We start from the raw sequence: 17,999 nt of genomic DNA, 5'->3' as shown, positions 1-17,999 counted from the left end.
TTTATGTCTTATTTTTCACGAAATTATTTAAGTTTCTAAAAAATAAAAATATGTTTTATTAAACTACATGTCATGTGCCAATAGCAAAAACAGAATACTTTAAGAAACAGAACAGCACTTCTATTAGTCATGAAATTTTTTATGTTTTATGTTCTTTTATGACTCAGTCCTAGGATTTCTGGCCTGTTGCAGGGCAGATAACCAAGTCATTATACTGCCAATTCAAAACACCAGGTGACAAGAATGCCTTGATAAGTTAAACTTTGGAAATATAAGATATTTGGACTAGTGCCTCAATAGGGATTCTATTACAGAGAAAGAGAGTTACACAGAAATCAGATGAATTTGGAAACTATTTCTGCATCATTCCTACTACTGATTGATACAATAATAATAATTTTAATTTATCATTGCTTTACCAGCTATAAGAGCATGCAGTTCATCATCCAATAATAATAATTTTAATTTATCATTGCTTTACCAGCTATAATAGCATGCAGTTCATCATCCAGGTTTCTGACCCAGCGTAGGAAGCAACTAGTACCCTATATCAAGAAGAAAATGCAATGACTTCAGTTGTTTCATTTCTAGACAAGATGCATGTAACATCTATAATGAGTGAGTCACTAGCTGACTGTGGAGGCAAACTGGTAATCTTCTCTAAATCAAACTAAATATATGATTGGAAAAATTATCAACAATAACCTGCTATAAAGTTATTCAGAGTTCTGGACAGACTCTACTAAGAAATTATACATAATATTTTTATTGTCATGGTTTTTCATAATGAAAGCATAAATTCTACTTTGCTTCGATGTAGTCACTCCCACTTTAACAAGGAGAAAAGAATTCTATAGCTCAGAGAAGATATTTTTCAATATGAAGATGAAATAAAGGCTTTCTCTGGTGGATAAACACTGAGAAGATTCATCACCTTACAGACCTACATTACCAAAAATGTTAAAAGGTAGTTCTGCAGGCAGAATGAATGTAATGCCAGTTTAGATCTGTAAAAAGAAATGAGGAGCTCCAAAATGAAGATAAATTTAGAAGACATTTTTAATGTTGTTTATTTCAATAAAAATAAATTAACTGTCTAAAGCAGTGTCAGAAAATTATGGCCCACTAGCCAAATCTGCCCTGGCACCTGTTTTTATATGGTTCATGAGCTAAGAATATTTTGATACTTCTCGATGGATGAAATAAATAAAAGAATAAGATTCTGTGACATGTAAAAATCATATCATATTCTAATTAAAGTATAATAAAGTTTTACTAGAATATAGTTCCTTTATTTATATATTCCCATGGTTGCTTTCACACTACAACCACAGAGCTGAGCAGTGTGACAGAGACCAACCATACTGTCCACAAAGCTTAAAACAGTTATCACCTAGTCCTTTACAAAAAACATTTTCTGATTCCTGGTCTAAAACAAAAATGGTAACAATGTATTGTCGGGTTTACAACACATGAAAAGATAAATGTATATACCACAAAGGATGAGAAGGAGGAATCTGAAGTACAGTGTTGTAAGATTCTTACACTATGCATGAGGTGGTATAATATTTGAAAAAAACTAATGAATTTTAAATGTTTACTCTAAATGCTAAGGCATTCACTAAATTTAAAAAGAGGTATAAATAGTAAGCCAATAGTGAAGAAAGAATACAAAACAAATTAAAAATTAATAAAAATAAAATATAAAAAATAAAAAAATCTAGGAGATAGAAAAAGGAAAAAAAAGTGAGTTAAATACAAAACTAGCAAGAAGAGAGATTTAAACTAAACCATATCAAAAAGTATATTAAATGTAAATAGTCTAAACATACCAATTAATAGAGATTATCCAACTAGATAAAAAGGAAGAACCAACTACATGTATCTAAAAGAAATCAACCTTTAAACTGAAGACATGGAAAAAAAATTAAAAAAATAAATAAACTGAAGACATGGAAAGATTAAAGCAAAAGAATAGAAAGACTATATATCAAATATAATTAAAAGAAAACTGGACTAGCTATATTAATATCAGGCACTGCAGACTCTGGAGCAAGAATATTACCAGGAATAAAGAGGAACATTACAAAATGAAAAAAGTTCGCTAAGAAGACACAGAAGAAATATGGATTGTTTCCCTGTCCTTTTCTCAATTACATTCTCAAAAATTTGCTAACAGCACTGACAACTTTAAATTGCATGTGGCTTTGGAATACATTGTATTATTATTTTTTATAAGACATTTTCTGACCTAGTTGTATTTTTCTGTAGTTTAATGCCACTAGTTTGTATTAACTGAACAATTAAATAGTAACAGAAATTAAAGCATACAAATAAAAACATGCTCTGAGATATGCTAGATGGTGGAGAATAACCAACCTGGGATAAAAATGTTGAAGATAATCAACATGTAACACTCAAGAATTTACGTTAAGAATAAATACAAACTCTATGACATGAGAAACAAAAAAGAATATGAATATAAACATATAATTGCCAAAGTTCTGTCCTATTAGCTCTTATGTGTTCAAAAACATTAGTAATGTTTCCTAGTCAAACATTGAAAATACTTTCAATATTACTAATATTTCATAACAAGTAATTAACTATAGTTTATCATTTGTTGCTTCTATTCTCCTGCCCATTTCAAAATACTTCCTCCATATCTACCTTTTATAAGTAAACTTTTACATAAAATGATACATAACCATCTTATCCAAATTGACTCCAAAAATCAAGTTTCCCAGTATTAATTTTTTTTTTTAGTTTAAGAACAAAGTGTATATGTCTGTGTGTGTGTGTGTGTGTGTGTGTGTGTGTACAATTACCCTTAATTAACACATTTTACCATCTGGAATCTACATTTAGATTTAGAAAGTAAATTTCTGATAGTTAATAAAATGTCAGTAATATGATTTATATTTGAGTGTTTCCCATTACACAAACATCACTACTTAAAATTTCAGAGTACTATTTCATGGATGATCCCTACATATGTGTTTAGGTGTAAGCTTATACATGTGTAGGAACATGCAGACAGGGGTAGAAGAATGTTCACTACAGTTTTTTGAGAGAATGCAGTAAGAATACTGAGTAGGTCTAAGAGGGATACTAAGTCATTGCTTATATAAGTTACAAAAGGAAATCTTCACTGGTTCTATCCGAGTGCTGATATCAGCTGGAAGCGTCTGAAATATGTTTAAACTAATAACCAGACAGTAAGTATGATTAAGAAATACAAATAGACCATATATATTAATACCACTTTTGCTGTTGGAAATAGTAAAAAGTTCGTATTTTTTCAGTATCTTCATTATTGACCAAAAAAAAGTAAGTCTTTGAGAATTTTTAGTATTATGTATAAATGCAAATATGTCTACATTTTCAAGGCCATTAAGTAACATTTTTAAAAGAAGAAATTTCTCTTTTCCTTTCTCTTTTCCTCAATTCCCAATATACTGTGTGTATTTGGAGATGTTGAGATATTTATGAATACAATAGAAAGAAAAAAAAAGACAGATGGGTAAAGGCCATATCTCATTCTGATAGGAGCCATGTTATTTATTTCCCATTTTTCTTTCCTCTTCTGAAAGCCTTACCTTGTATATACTAACAAAAGAGCCCAGAAAAGCTCCAAGCTGGAAGTTTTCTTTATTGTAGAAGAGAGAAAATAGCCGGGATGGCTGTGTAAACAGATGCCTGAAAGCAGAGGGAATTCGGAGACAACACTGGATCAAATATCCCACACTGAACATTCTGATGAAACCCTAGAAAACATTGGGATAGATTTTAATTTACATACAAATTTCTAAGTTCAATAGATATGAATTTTACTATAGCAGAATCCAAACAGAACTCAAAATAAATAAGTAAATAAATCACACAAGTATATATCAAAGTATTTTCAGAATTAAGTCTTAAAGACCTCAATTTTAAAACAATTGCCTTAAAATAAGGGTAAATTTTTTCAGTGACTATACTTTCTTTGATTTCCAAAACTTTGAAAGTCTCACAAGCACTAGCCAAGCTTGTCTATGCATCAAAATTTCAGTTCTTGACATCTTGTTAATATTGTTAAAATAGGATTTATAATTCCTAAACTGCAACTGAATTTTGGGAACAAAAGCGCTGAAATTCCAAAAAAGCAGTTAATAAAACCAATTATTGCTTGGAAATTTTAACAGAGAACTCTTCTTAATAAGTAGGAATCCTTTTGACAGAAGAAAATAATTTTATTTTTAGACCTTTGGTATCAACTTTTTAAATGGGTTAAAATAATTCTCCCGGTTAAAAAAAAAAAAAAAATCATTATACCTAGGTTTTTATTTCTATGCTCAACTGTGCCAGGCTAAAACATCTCTAAGAAATGGTAGCCTTAAGGTATACTAAACAAAACTTGAAAAAACAAATCCACTACAAAGTCATATTTGCTGCCAACATACTTTTGTATTATCTGCAACTATTTATAGTGCAAAAGGGAACAGAAAGGAAGACAAGTATTGATCAATTTCATTTCAGTACTTAAGGCAATGAAATTTAAACGTCACTTCATACTGAGAGACTGAAAAATTCCAATTAGCATAAAAGGAAATGTTATATAAAAGAACAGTATTTTATGTGATTCAACCAATACACTATAATACTGGTCTCCCATCCTCCTCCTCTCTCACCACTACTGGGATGGAAAAATGTCTACATTCCTGCTAAGTTCCAAAGGTCAGGTTTGTATCTTCCAGATAGCAGCCTTCTTTATTAGAAAAAAACCTGAATTACTACGAAGAAACATTTGTTAATTTACCTGAAACTATCTAATACTTGGCTAAAACATAAAAATTAAATTGTCTGACCAAGTATCATAAATTACCATGCATTTTCTTAACTGAAAGTGCCTAGTATATGTTTAATGTATGAAGTGTTCACAGTTTATCTTGCCATTAATAATCTTAACAATATTCAGCTAAGGATTCAAGGATCACACTCATGTTCAATCTCTCCATGCTATTTTCAGGAGATCTATTCATCCTTCCATCCATTCACCCTTTCATGTATTCAGAAAATATGCACTGAAGGCCTCTTATGTGCCAACTGGGGAGAGAGTGGTGGAGAGGACACAATGTTCTTGCCTTCATGGAGCTTCATGCTCATTAGAGAAAGAGCAAATAAATTAATAAATAAAATAATTACAGGTTACATTGAGTGTTGTGCAGGAAATGATTATGACTCTAGGAGGGAAATTAACAGGCAGCCTGTATTAAATTGGATGGTAAGGTAAGGTTACAGAGGATGTGACATTTAAACAGAAAAGAGAAGGAGCTAGCACGAGGGAAGCATTTCAGATTGCTTCGACAGAAAGCACAAAAACAAAACAGAGACTGGCAGTTATGAGGAACCAACAAAATGTATGAATGGAGCATACTGAGTTGAGGAGAAGGCTAATTCACATGAATATTTACTCAGGGATATGATTTAACTATGGTATAACTGAGCTGATAGAATAATGAGGTGCGCTGGCAAAAATATTTTACTCTATTTGTAGTGTAAATTCTTCACTTCCAGGTCTCCAAATAATTTTACATTCATGGACAATATTCCAATTTATAGATAAATTGCCAGGTATATAGGACTGGTACACATTTGAAACAATGTCTTCCTTCCTCGGTAATTCCCTCCCAACTTTCTCACATAGATATATTTTTTTAATATCATTTCCCCTCTTCCCAAACTTTCTCAAATACCTCTGACTTAACCAGAGTATTTTTCCTAGCTCCCTCCTTGAAGTTACCCCTTAAATTAGAATTATGTCCAGTTGGAGGAAATCAACTCCTGTCTGGGAGCTGGCACAGCCTGAGGCTGCCAGCAACACTGCTTCCCCCACCTCCACGCCCGACATTCAAGTGGGGCAGGAAATCAGACTTGGGAGGAGTGCATCACCACACAACTGAAAAAATCCTCTACCGATTTAACCTCCAGTCATATCTTCAGGGACCCTAAGGGTAGTGTTGGCTTGGGCACATGCCAGCAGCAACATCAGACCACAGGCATTCACACTCTTAAGCACTAATGTGATACAATCCCTCCCTTCCAGAGTGGGTGCCGGAAGGCAGTCTTTTGGGGTGCTATGCAACTGCTCGGTATCAACTGAGTGGGAACTAGGTATGATGAGAAAGAACATAAATTTCTTGAAGATCAGGGTTGTTAAAGAACTTGTAGCAGGTGGCCACACTTGTGGCAGACTATCTGCAACGAAAATAACTTCCTTCCCAGACTGGGTGGTGATGGAGGATGGGGGATGACAGGCACAGGATGGGGAAGGGCGAGGAGAGACACACTGGCACACTAACATATTAGGGAGTGAGGAATTTATGCCAGCGGGCAGAGCTGACTTCCTTACTGTAGAGCAACTGTGGACATGCTCCAGTTATCTCCATGCCTTAAAAAATGTGACAGCTTTGCAAGTCCAACACCAAATGCCACCATACCAGATTATGCACAGCATATGTGTGGTACTGCTGATTCACTCATACACAGTATACTCCAGCGGCCTTGTTCTAGAATGTATTCTTTTTTTTTTTTTTTAAAGATTTTATTTATTTATTCATGAGAGACAGAGAGAGAGAGGCAGAGACACAGGCGAGGGAGAAGCAGGCCTCCTGCAGGGAGCCCAATGTGGAACTCGATCCCAGAATTCCAGGATCACAACCTGAGCTGAAGGCAGGTGCCCAACCACTGAGCTACTCAGGTGCCCCCAAAATGTATTCTAATGAAAATATGGTATGAAGTGGAAATTTTAGTAACTATTTTTCTGTCTTTCTTTGCTGTTCTTTAACCTTCTCTTCCACTTTGAAAGTTTTACACTAATCTTGAAATAAGCGAATTTTAAAATTATTTAACCAAGGATCTGGTAAATGAAGACTAAAAGATAAATTGTCACCTATTTTTCACAAATTTCTTATTCTTCAAGTCAAATGCAAAGAATGATAGCAATTATTGTCCATTTTTCCATCTACTTTGAAATCATGTTTTAATTAAAAAGATTCTATATGGGGTACCTGGTAGCTCAGCTGGTGGATGTCTGACTTTGACTAAGGTCATGATCTCAGGTCCTGAGATTGAGCCCAGCATCTGGCTCTGCACTCAGTGGGGAGTCTACTTTCCCTCTCTTTTGCCCCTCTCCCCCTTGTGCTTTCTCTCTCTCTCTCTCAAATAAATAAAATTTTTAAAAAATTATTTTTATACATATCCCCAGAGCTAATAGTGATACTTTTATATACTTACTTTAATACAATAAGAGATGCAATTATCTTCATAGTGTTTGCAACATCTATGCCTTGGTCCGTGCTTACATCTGAAATAAAACAAAAATAATAAATGATGCGCATGTATGTAGATGTGCTTAAAGTTCTCTAACCAAAAAAGGAGAAAACATTACCTACTTGTTTCTAAATATGTGAACCTTTTGATTTTTTGGGACATAAAAAAGCAAAAATAACATTTGTTTTCTTTTTAGTTCACCATTTGACACAGGGCATAAAATATATGACTGCAGTCAAAATACTTAAATGTGGAACAGAAAAAAACACTGGTAAATATTTGTGACTAAATATGAAAAATATGTATATATTATCTCTATACTCTGCCAAATCTTCTAGAAGCTTTAAGTTGCTTACTGTAGAATATAAAGTACATAAATCATCCATGAAGTCAGTACTTGAGCAACAATCATAATGAGAAAGTGCTCAGGTTACAGGAATTTATACTTAATTATATTTGAGAGAAAACATCTGGAAAAGAAACATGATATAGTATTAAAATTCAAAATTTAGTTTTTAAAATAAATATAGTAATAGATCATGTGGGAATTCAAAAGTAGGTTATTTGTGTTTGAAATGCAAACCACTTGGTCCTCTAGTGTTTAGTAAATGATTCTGCCGGGGGGACTACTGTTCAAGACATACGGATTTTTAATTATTTCGTATGTTGACTCCAGGACTACAGATTCACTTAAGGCATAAAAAAGTAAGTAAAATATCTAAATGGGTCTAGCTCTCCCCCTTTCTCTTTGAAGCATTCATGTTCCAAAATGAGTTGTCTTTATAACTCTTGCGGACTGCAGTTCATTAATTATCTTCATGGCTGGAACAGATTAACTTTCTCATTTGTAATAATAAGTCATAGAGTGATATTCTGGCTCCAAATCTCTATAATTGCATTTGCACACTGATTAGCAAAACCCTTTCGGAAATCCAATTCTTCAGCACAGCTGGAGTATACAGGCAGCCTTTCACAGACAGGGTGACAGCAGTAGTTTCTACTTATGTCATCAATGATGGGGCATATCTGGCCATGTGAAGTTGAGTGGTTAAAGCTGGGGCCTCAAAGAGGTAAATCAGAGAAGGGTGGCCGTATGTAAACCATCACTCTTCATACTTCTAAGTGTCCTCTTCAAAGACATTCCTCAGCCAGTGCTACTGGAACTACACAGAAATCGTTAGACTATCTTTGCTAGTGAAGTCAAGTACTGGTATCAGCTATACTGTCATTTAATCTTCCCTTAGTCTGTTATTAAAATTTCTCAAATCCTAGACTACCCATTTCCTGTCTTATCTGCTCTGCTGATGTATTACCCTGCATCTGCCTTCACAGCAGTGGACTCACTGTGGCCAGTTGGACAAGTTCTGCCATGCATGACCTGTTTAGTTCTGATACCCAAGGCATCATTCACCCACATAATACATTCTCTGCATTCCCCCCTGATTCTTGGTGATATGATTTCCACGAACAGGGATTCTCTGCCTCTTTTCTCCACTCATGTGATCCATAACGATTTTCGAACTTAAGAAGTTTATTAGTAATCACACTAGTGGGTATTTACCCAAAAATTATAAAACACTAATTCAAAGGGATATATGCACCTCCATGTTGACTGCAATGTTATTTACAACAGCCAAATTATGGAAGCAGTCCAACCGTCCATCGATGAATGGATAAAGAAGAGGTGGTGTGTGTGTGTGTGTGTCTCTGGGTGTGTATATAAATGTGTGTGTGTGTGTGTGTGTGTGTGTGTGTGTGATTCTCTCTATATATAGGACCTTCAGAATCCAAGGTGGTTAAATCACTTGCCCAAAGTCACAAAGCCAGCAGGGGTGAAATGAGAGTCTAAGACTCATCTTCCCATAACTGATCCCTAACTTTATATATTGGCTATTCACTCAACACTCTCTAAAATATCATTACCAAGATTATTTTTATTAACTGATGTTCTAATTTTAAATCATTAATGTTCTTAAAATATCTATACTCAATAAAAATATTATTTATAAGAAATTCAGACTTTTTTGTATAATATACAAATAAAGATGTTTTATTCCATTTCCAAAGCCCTGAAAATTTCTACTCTTAAAAAAGACAAATGTTTCTACTCTTACTCTTAAATGTAAAGCTTACTCATTATTCCTGTATCTTCTTGAATATGTCCCAGAAGTTTTCTTTCTCCTTTCCACACAGGCATATTTGATTAGCAACCTGTTTCCTAAAGTTCCCCATTCTAGCCACCTGCAACTGTGCCTAGGTTTGACATAGAAAATTATTACATATTCATACAAATCTATTTTAAAGGCAGAGATGGTCTATAGCCCAGACAAAAATAATAGATTAACATTGACTTGCCCATTCTCTGTCTTTAATACACCTCTATGCACTGTTTCTGATGTAAAATATATATATATATATATATATATATATATATATATAAAACATCATATAAAACAGTGACAACGTTAAATATTAAGATAAAAAACTTACACTGAATCCACAAGTTTCCTGATTAGAGCAATTATATTCATTCTTCTTGGCTTTTCTTCATGTTTCTCTGTCTTTTGTTCCACTTTTGCATATGCTGCTTCTGGTGAATAAGAATGTGTGGGAATTTCTTCCTTCCCTACAATAAATCTAAAGAAAAGAGCACAATGTGAGGCATTTTCACCTTAAAAAAAGACAAGACAATAAGGAAAAAAAAAAAAAAAAACCCTGATTCTGTTGATATACAAATACATTTTGGAGAGTATTTATCATTTGAAATAATATTTTTCAAAATTTACATAAGATCTTATGCTTTATAAATAACAGGCTCTTAAAATATGAATACTTAGAAAATGTTGACAGCCATTTCTTTAATAATGCAAATTCTTCTATTAAGTTTTCTATCTTAATTCCAGCATAGTTAACATACAATGTTATATTAGTTTCAGGAGTACAACACACTGATTCAACAATTTCATACATTATTTAGTGTTTATGAAGATATGTGTACTATTAATCCCCTTCACCTATTTCATCCATCCCCCACCCATCTACCCTCTAGTAACCATCAGTGTGTTTACTATAGTTAAGAATCTGTTTCTTGGTTTGTCTTTCTCTTTTTTTTCCCCCTTCGCTCATTTGTTTTGTTTCCTAAATTACACATATGAGTAAAATAATGTGGTATTTGTCTTTCTCTGGCTAGCTTATTTCACTTAGCATTATACTCTCTCTTGCTCCATCCATGTTGTTGCAATGGCAAGATTCATTCTTTTTTGTGGCTCAATAATATTCCATTATACTCCATACACACACACACACACACACACACACACCACATCCATTTATCCATTCATCTCTTGATGAACACTTGGGATGTTTCCATAATTTAGCTATTGTAAATAATGTGGAATAAACATAAGGGTACATGTATCTCTTTGAATTAATATGTTTATTAATTCAATAAATTGAATGTAAATATGTTTCCATATTTTTTGAGTGAATAGCCAGTACTGTGATTACTAGACTGTAGAATAGTTCCATTTTCAACTTTCTGGGGAATCTCCCGTATACTGTTTTCCAGCATAGCTGCACCAGTTTGCACTCCCACAAAAAGCAGGATATTCTTTCCTGCTTTGTCAAAGATTAACTGACCATATAATTGTGTAAAGTTTACTTCTAGGTTTTCTATTCTGTTCCACTGATCTATGTACCTATTTTTGTGCCAATACCATACTGTTTTGATTATTAGAGCTTTGTTTGGAATTATGACACCTCCAACTCTGCTTTCTCTCTTTCTTTCTTTCTTTCTTTCTTTCTTTCTTTCTTTCTTTCTTTCTTTCTTTCTTTCTTTCTTTCTTTCTTTCTCTCTCTCTCTCTCTTTCTTTCTTTCTTTCTTTTTCTTTCTTTTTTCACATTTATTTATCTGACAGAGAGAGCCTGAGTACACAAGCAGGGGGAGCAACAGACAGAGGGAGAGAGAGAAGCAGGCTCCTTGCTGAGCAGGAAGCTTGATGCGGGGGGGGGGGGGGGGGGGGGGGGGGGGGGGCGTCCCAGAACCCTGGGATCATGACCTGAGCCGAAGGTCAGGTCTTAACCTGACTGAGCTTAACCAACTGAGCCACCCAGGGGACCCTTTGCTTTTCTTCTTCAAAATTGCTTTAGCTATTCAGGGACTTTGGTGGTTCCAGAAAATTTTTCAGATTATTTGTTCTAGTTCTGTGGAAATGTTGTTGGCATTTTGATAGGGAATACATTACATCTGTAGATTGCTCTGGGAAGGACATTTTTACAATATTTGTTCTTCCAATCCATGAGCACAGATTATCTTCCCCTTGTTTGCATCATCTTCAACATCTTTTAACAATATTTTATAGTTTTTCAGTCTTTTACCTCCTTGATTAAGTTTACTCCCGTTTTATTATTTTTGGTGCAATTGGGACTGCTTTTTTAATTTCTCTTTCTTTTGCTTCATTATTAGTATATAAAAATACTGTGATTTTCTATATGTTGATTTGGTATCCTGCAATCTTACTGAGTTCCTTTATCAGTTGTAGCAGTTTTTTTTTTGGTGAAGTCTTTAAGGTTTTCTATATATAGTATCATGTCATCTGCAAATTTTATTTCTTTCTTACCAACTTGGATGCCTTTTCTTCTTTCCTCTTTTCTGATCACTGTAGCTAGGACTTTCAGTACTAATGTTAAATATGAATGGCGAGAATGGACATCCCTGTCTTGTTCCTGATCTTAGGGGAAATGCTTTCCATTTTTCATCACTGAGTATTATATTAGGTGTTGATTTTTTTGTGGCCTTTATTATGTTGTGGTGTTCCCTCTAATTCTACCTTATTGAGGATTTTTATCATAAATGGATGCTCTATATTGTAAAATGCTTTTTCTGCATCCATTGAAATGATCATGTAGTTTTTATTCCTTCTTTTAATGATATGATGAATCACATTGATTGCCTTGTGAATACTGAACCACCCTTCCACCCCAGGAATAAATTCCACTTGATTCTGGTGAATGATTTTTTAATGTATCATTGGGTTCAGTTTGCTAATATTTTTTTGAGAATTTTGGCATCTATGTTCACCAGAGATATTGGCTTATATTTCTTTTTGTAGCATCTTTAGTTTTGGTATCAGGGTAATGTTGGCTTCACAGAATGAATTAAGAAGTTTTCCTTCTTCTATTCTTTGGAATAGTTTAAAAAGAATAGATGTTAACTCTTCTTTAAATGTCTGGTAGAATTTTCCTGTGATGCCATCTGGTCCTGGACTTTTGTTTACTGGCACATACGTTAACATACTCCTACAATCTTTTTGTATTTCTGTGCTATCAGTTACTATTTCTCCCCTTTCATTTATAATTTTATTAATTTGAGTCCTCTTTCTCTTTTTTTGTGAATCCTGGCTAATGGTTTATCAATTTTGTTGATCTTTTCAAAGAACTAGCTCCTGGTTTCACTGATCTGTTCTATTGTTTTTTCAGTTTCTACTTTATTTCTGCTCTAATCTTTATTATTCACTACCTTATACTGGTTTGTGGTTTTGTTTGTTGTTCTTTTTCTAGTTCCTTTAGATGTAAGGTCAGGTTGTTTATTTAGGATTTTTCTTGTTTCTTGAGGTAGGCCCATATTGCTATAAACTTCTCTCTTAGAACAGCTTTGACTGTATCCCAGATTTTGGACTGCTGTGTTTGCATTTTCATTTGTCTCCACGTATTTTTTTTTTTTCATTTTTGATATCCTGGTCAACCCATTTATTGTTTAGTAGTATGTTATATAACCTCCATGTATTTATGTGCTTTTCATGTTTTTTCTTGTGCTTGATTTCCAATTTCATAGCATTGTGGTCAGAAAAGATGTATTTTTATGACTTCAATCTTTCTGAATTTGTTACGACTTGTTTGGTGACTTGATATGTGACCTATTGTGGAGAATGTTCCATGTACTTGAACACAGTCTGCATCCTGCTGTCTTAAGATGGAGTGTTTTGACTCTGTTAACTTCATCTGGTCCGATATGTCATTCAAAATCACTGGTTCTTTGTTGATTTTCTGCTTGGATGATCTATCCATTGATGTAAATGAGGTGTTGAGGTTCCCCTACTAGTACTGTATTACTATTGATTATTTTCTTTATGTTTTGTTATTAACTGCTTTATGTATTATGAACCATGTTGGTTCATGGATATTTACAATTGTTATACCTTCTTATCTGATTGTACTGTTTATGATTATATAGTGTCCTTCCTTATCTCTTGTTATAGTCCTTGTATGAAAATGTATTTTGTCAATATAAGTTGCTACTCAGACATTCTATTCACTTCCATTTGCATGATAAATGTTTCTCCATCCCTTTACTTTCAGTCTGCACGCATCTTAGGTCTGAAATGAGTCTCTGGTGGGCAGCATATAGATGGATCTTGCTTTTTTATCCATTCCATCACAATGTGCTTTGATTGGAGCATTTAGTCCATTTACATTCAAAGTAATTAATTGATATGCATGCATTTATTGCTATTTTGTTACTTAAGCTTATTATTTTTCCTAAGATTTATTTATTTATTTATTTATTTATTTATTTATTCATTCATTCATCCATCCATCCATCCATCCATCCATCCATCCATCCATCCATGAGAGACACAGGGAGAGAGGCAGAGACATAGGCAGAAACAGGAGCAGGCTCCCCATGGGGAGCCTGATGAGGACTTGATCCTAGGACCCCGGGATCACGACCTGAGCCAAAGGCAGGCGCTCAACCACTAAGCCACCTAGGTGCCCCTATTTTTATAGTTCCTCTATGTTCCTTTCTTCTCTTGCTCTCTTCTTTCATGATTTGTTGGCTTTCTTAAGCAAAATATTTGGATTCCTTATTCTTTCATTTTTACGATTACTGTTTTTGACTTGTGGTTACCATTAGATTTATTTATAACATCTTCTGCAGATAGCAGTCTACGTTTAGCCAATGGTCACTTACCTTTGAACTCATTCTTTACTCCTCCCCTCTCCACATTTCAGATACTTGGTATCATATTTTATATCCTTTTATTTTGTGCTTCTCTTGACCGACTTTTATAGATTTACTTATTTGTGGGTGTGTGTGCTTCCTGCTTTTTTCTTACTCTTATTTATGGTTTTTGTTTTCCTCTTACAAAGTCCCTCTTAGCATTACTTGTAGGGCTGATTTAGTGGTCATGAATTCTTTTAACTTTTGTTTGTGAAACTCTTTCTCTTCCAAGTGACAGCCTTGATGGATAGAAAATTCTTGGCTGCAGAATTTTCCTCTTTGAGCACTCTGAATATATCATACCAGTCCCTTCTGGCCTGTAAAGTCTCTGCTAAAAAATCAGCTGATAGCCTTATGGGGTTTCCTGTGTATGTAACTGTCTTTTCATTTACAATCTTTAAAATTCTTTCTTTATTGGGACGCCTGGGTGGCTCAGCAGTTGAGCATCTGCCTTTGGCTCAGGGCATAATCCTGGTCCCAGGATCGAGTCCCACATCATCCCCTTGCATGGAGCCTGCTTCTCTCTGCCTGTGTCTCTGCCTCTCTCTGTAACTCTCATGAATAAATAAATAAAAGTCTTTATCACTATTTTTTATCACTTTAATTACTATGTGTCTTGGTGTGGACCTCCTTATTGTCTGGGGGTTTGTTGGAGAATCTCTGTGCCTCTGAATCAGGATCTCTGTTTCCCTACCAAGATTTGAGAAGCTTTCAGCTATTACTTCTTCAAATATATTTTCTGCCCCCCTTTCTCTCTCTTCTCCTTCTGAGATTCCTATAATGTGAATGTTATTATGATGGATGGAGTCACTGAATATTTTAAGTCTATTCTCATTATGCAGTATTTGTCTCTCACATATTCAGCTTGATTGCTTTCCATTATGCTACACTCCAGGTCACTTATAGGTTCCTTTGCATCTACTATTTATTCCATCTGTTATATTTTTAATTTCATTTATTGAACTCTTTTTTTTAAAGATTTATTTATTTATTCATGAGAGACACAGAGAGAGACACATGCAGAGACACAGGCAGAGGGAGAAGCAGGCTCCATTCAGGGAGCCCAATGCGGGACTCGATCCTGGGACTCCAAGACCATGCTCTGGGCCAAAGGCAGGCACTAAACCGCTGAGCCACCCAGGGATCCCCCATTTATTGAGTTCTATATCTCTGTTATGTTTTTATCTCTTTGTCAAGGGTTTCACTGATGTCCTCCACCCTTTTCTGAAAGTCCAGTGAGTATCTTTATGATCACTACTTTAAATTCTCTATAAAGCATACTTATTTCTATTTCACTTAATCTGCTGTGATTTTGTCCTGTTCTTTCATTTGGGACATATTCCTCTGTTTCTTCATTTTGTCTATCTCTCTCCATCAGTTTCTGTGTTTAGGAAAATCAGCTACACCTACTGCTCTTGAAAGTAGCGGCTTATAAAGAAGAGGTTCTCTAGTGCCTTGCAGTTTAGTGTCCCATATTCACCAGAACCTGGTACTTCAGGAGAATCTCCTGTTTGTGTTGTGCCCTGCTGTTGTGTCTGAGTTGCTTTTTCTTTCAGTCCAGACATCTTCACTCACTCTGCCTGTTGTGGGCTTTGCTTGCTCTTTGTGGTGTTAGTGAGAGACAAGCTGCAAGATCTAAGGAGGCAAGACTACAAGAGGGCTTGAGGGTCTTGAGGGTGAGATTAGCAAAATGTGCCCTGAGCCCAGGACTGAGGTCAGCAGGCTCAGAGTGGGCCATTCCCCAGCAGAATGCATGTGCAAGGCACTCTGCTAAAAGGTTAGGTAGCAAGTGTCTGTGCAGTGTCTCCCACAGGTGGCCCTGCATTTATTCTGGGCAATAGATGAGGAAAATGATGCCTGTCAGCTCCTTTGTTCCCAGAGAAGTCCCACAATACACTAGAAATAAGTATAAAGAGATCTTCCTCCTGGTTGTCCCAGGCACTGTGCAAACTGTCATTCCTATGTTGCCTCTCCATGGGCTGCTGTCTCTTTAAGGGCAGGACCCAAATATCACTCACTCTCCCATCTTGCTCAGTACTGAGTCAGCTGACTTTTTAAGCTCCAGGCTCCAAATCCTGGTGGTTATACAAACTCAAATTCAGCCCATCTGGTTTTCAAAGCCAGATGTGATAGGAATTTGTCTTCCAGTTTGGGCTCCCCAGTATGAGAAACTGTTTCTTTTCCCTCTCTACATCTGCAGCTCCCTCCCTCCTGAGGGCAGCTTCCAATCACTGTTTCTACCTTTTCTAACCTCTCAGATGCAGCTTCTTTTCTACGTTTAGTTGTGGAGTTTGTTCTGCCTGTCTTTGGATTGTTTTCTAGTTTTTTTACATGGATGTGAGTGATACCTAGTTGTCAACATGGGGTGGGGTGAGCTAGTCTCCTTGAATACCACCTGATTTTCTATTAATAACACCTTTTTTTCCAGGTACTTAGGTTTCAATACTTGACTCATAGCAAGAATTGGAGGAGAAAGGGAAGAAGGAAAATATTAGTAGGTCTTCATTTCCTTCTATGCCAAGTCTAAACTTTGCCTCTTTCTCTTAATCCTCCACTATTGCCCAAATCTCAGTCCTTATCATTTCATCTTTCTTCCTTCTGATTCTCTTTTACAGTGTCCCAAATACTGTGGTCAGACTAATCTTTCTGAAACAATGTCAACTACTCTGCTCAAAACTCTTTGGTCATTCTCTACTGCCAATCTTATCAAGTTCAAATTTGTCTTTTTTTGTTTGTTTGTTTAGGTCTTCCTGCCCTGCTCTGACCATTATTAAAAATAAAACCTTTACAGGCCCTAATACAAATTTGTCATACCAATTAAGTTGATTTTCCCACCTTTATCTCATGTTTCATGTTTATAATTTTCATGCTTTTGCTAACATTATTCACATCTACCCAGAAGGTTCTTCCTCTTCCCTTCTGGTTCTCTAAAGCTATCCTTCAAGTGCAGTTTAAGGCTTATCCCCATAAGAATACTAGCAACAATAACAGTCAACATTTCTTGAGCACTAAGTGCCATGCACAGTTCTAAACACTTTTCATGCATTAATTAATTTGATCCACAGAATAATCCAATAAGATAGTCATATGAAATCTTTTCCTAGTGTATCGAAGCCTACCCTAGTTTTTCCCTCCTATACTTATAAAAGTACTACATACCTAGTCTTCACTAGGCATCTACTATATGTACTTAGGAGAATAAAATAGGAACATTTATGATATAAAATGGAAAGGCATTAAGTTTCAAGTAAGTATATGAAGTCACTATGTGACATTAGTCAAGTATTCTAAGCCTCAATTTCTCCTTCATGTCACATGGTCATAAAAATATCCATCTCACAGAACTGTTGTGAAAATTTCCTAATCCATGTGAAAATCTTGGTGACCTAATAAATACAATGCTAGTGCTGCTAACCAATGTTCCTGCAGTATCTATGACCATCTGGCAGTAACTATGGTAAGAGATGGAGTACAAGGTGAAAAGCAGATTCTAGTGACTCTAATGAAGCTTATGATCGAAAATGTGTCTGACATGAGCCCTGTCCTAATGAAGCCTATAATGTGGTACTACACAATTCAGTACTTAATTTTGCAGTAATTGTTCAAATGTAGTTTTGGCTTTCTAATGCTCCTTGGAGAGTTCTTGTAATTCTTTCCTAACACCCAGTGATATGATATGGGACCTACA

At 35.2% G+C, this 17,999-nt stretch overlaps 1 protein-coding gene across 2 annotated transcripts in view; it reads right to left on the bottom strand.

Moving 5' to 3' along the window:
- Positions 1-17,999, bottom strand: part of TMEM135 (transmembrane protein 135) — a 247,977-nt gene that overhangs the window by 16,051 nt on the left and 213,927 nt on the right. For both annotated transcript variants that reach the window (XM_072794963.1, XM_072794962.1), the window contains 4 exons: positions 9,802-9,948; positions 7,276-7,345; positions 3,600-3,767; positions 482-545 (listed from right to left, as the gene is read on the bottom strand). In XM_072794963.1, coding sequence (XP_072651064.1) covers positions 482-545; positions 3,600-3,767; positions 7,276-7,345; positions 9,802-9,948 — 449 coding nt within the window. The remainder of the gene's footprint in view (positions 1-481; positions 546-3,599; positions 3,768-7,275; positions 7,346-9,801; positions 9,949-17,999) is intronic.

Source organism: Canis lupus, chromosome 23, assembly GCF_048164855.1.
Source record: "Canis lupus baileyi chromosome 23, mCanLup2.hap1, whole genome shotgun sequence".
Taxonomy (NCBI): Eukaryota; Metazoa; Chordata; class Mammalia; order Carnivora; family Canidae; genus Canis; species Canis lupus.
This window is presented reverse-complemented; position numbering and strand designations above follow the sequence as displayed.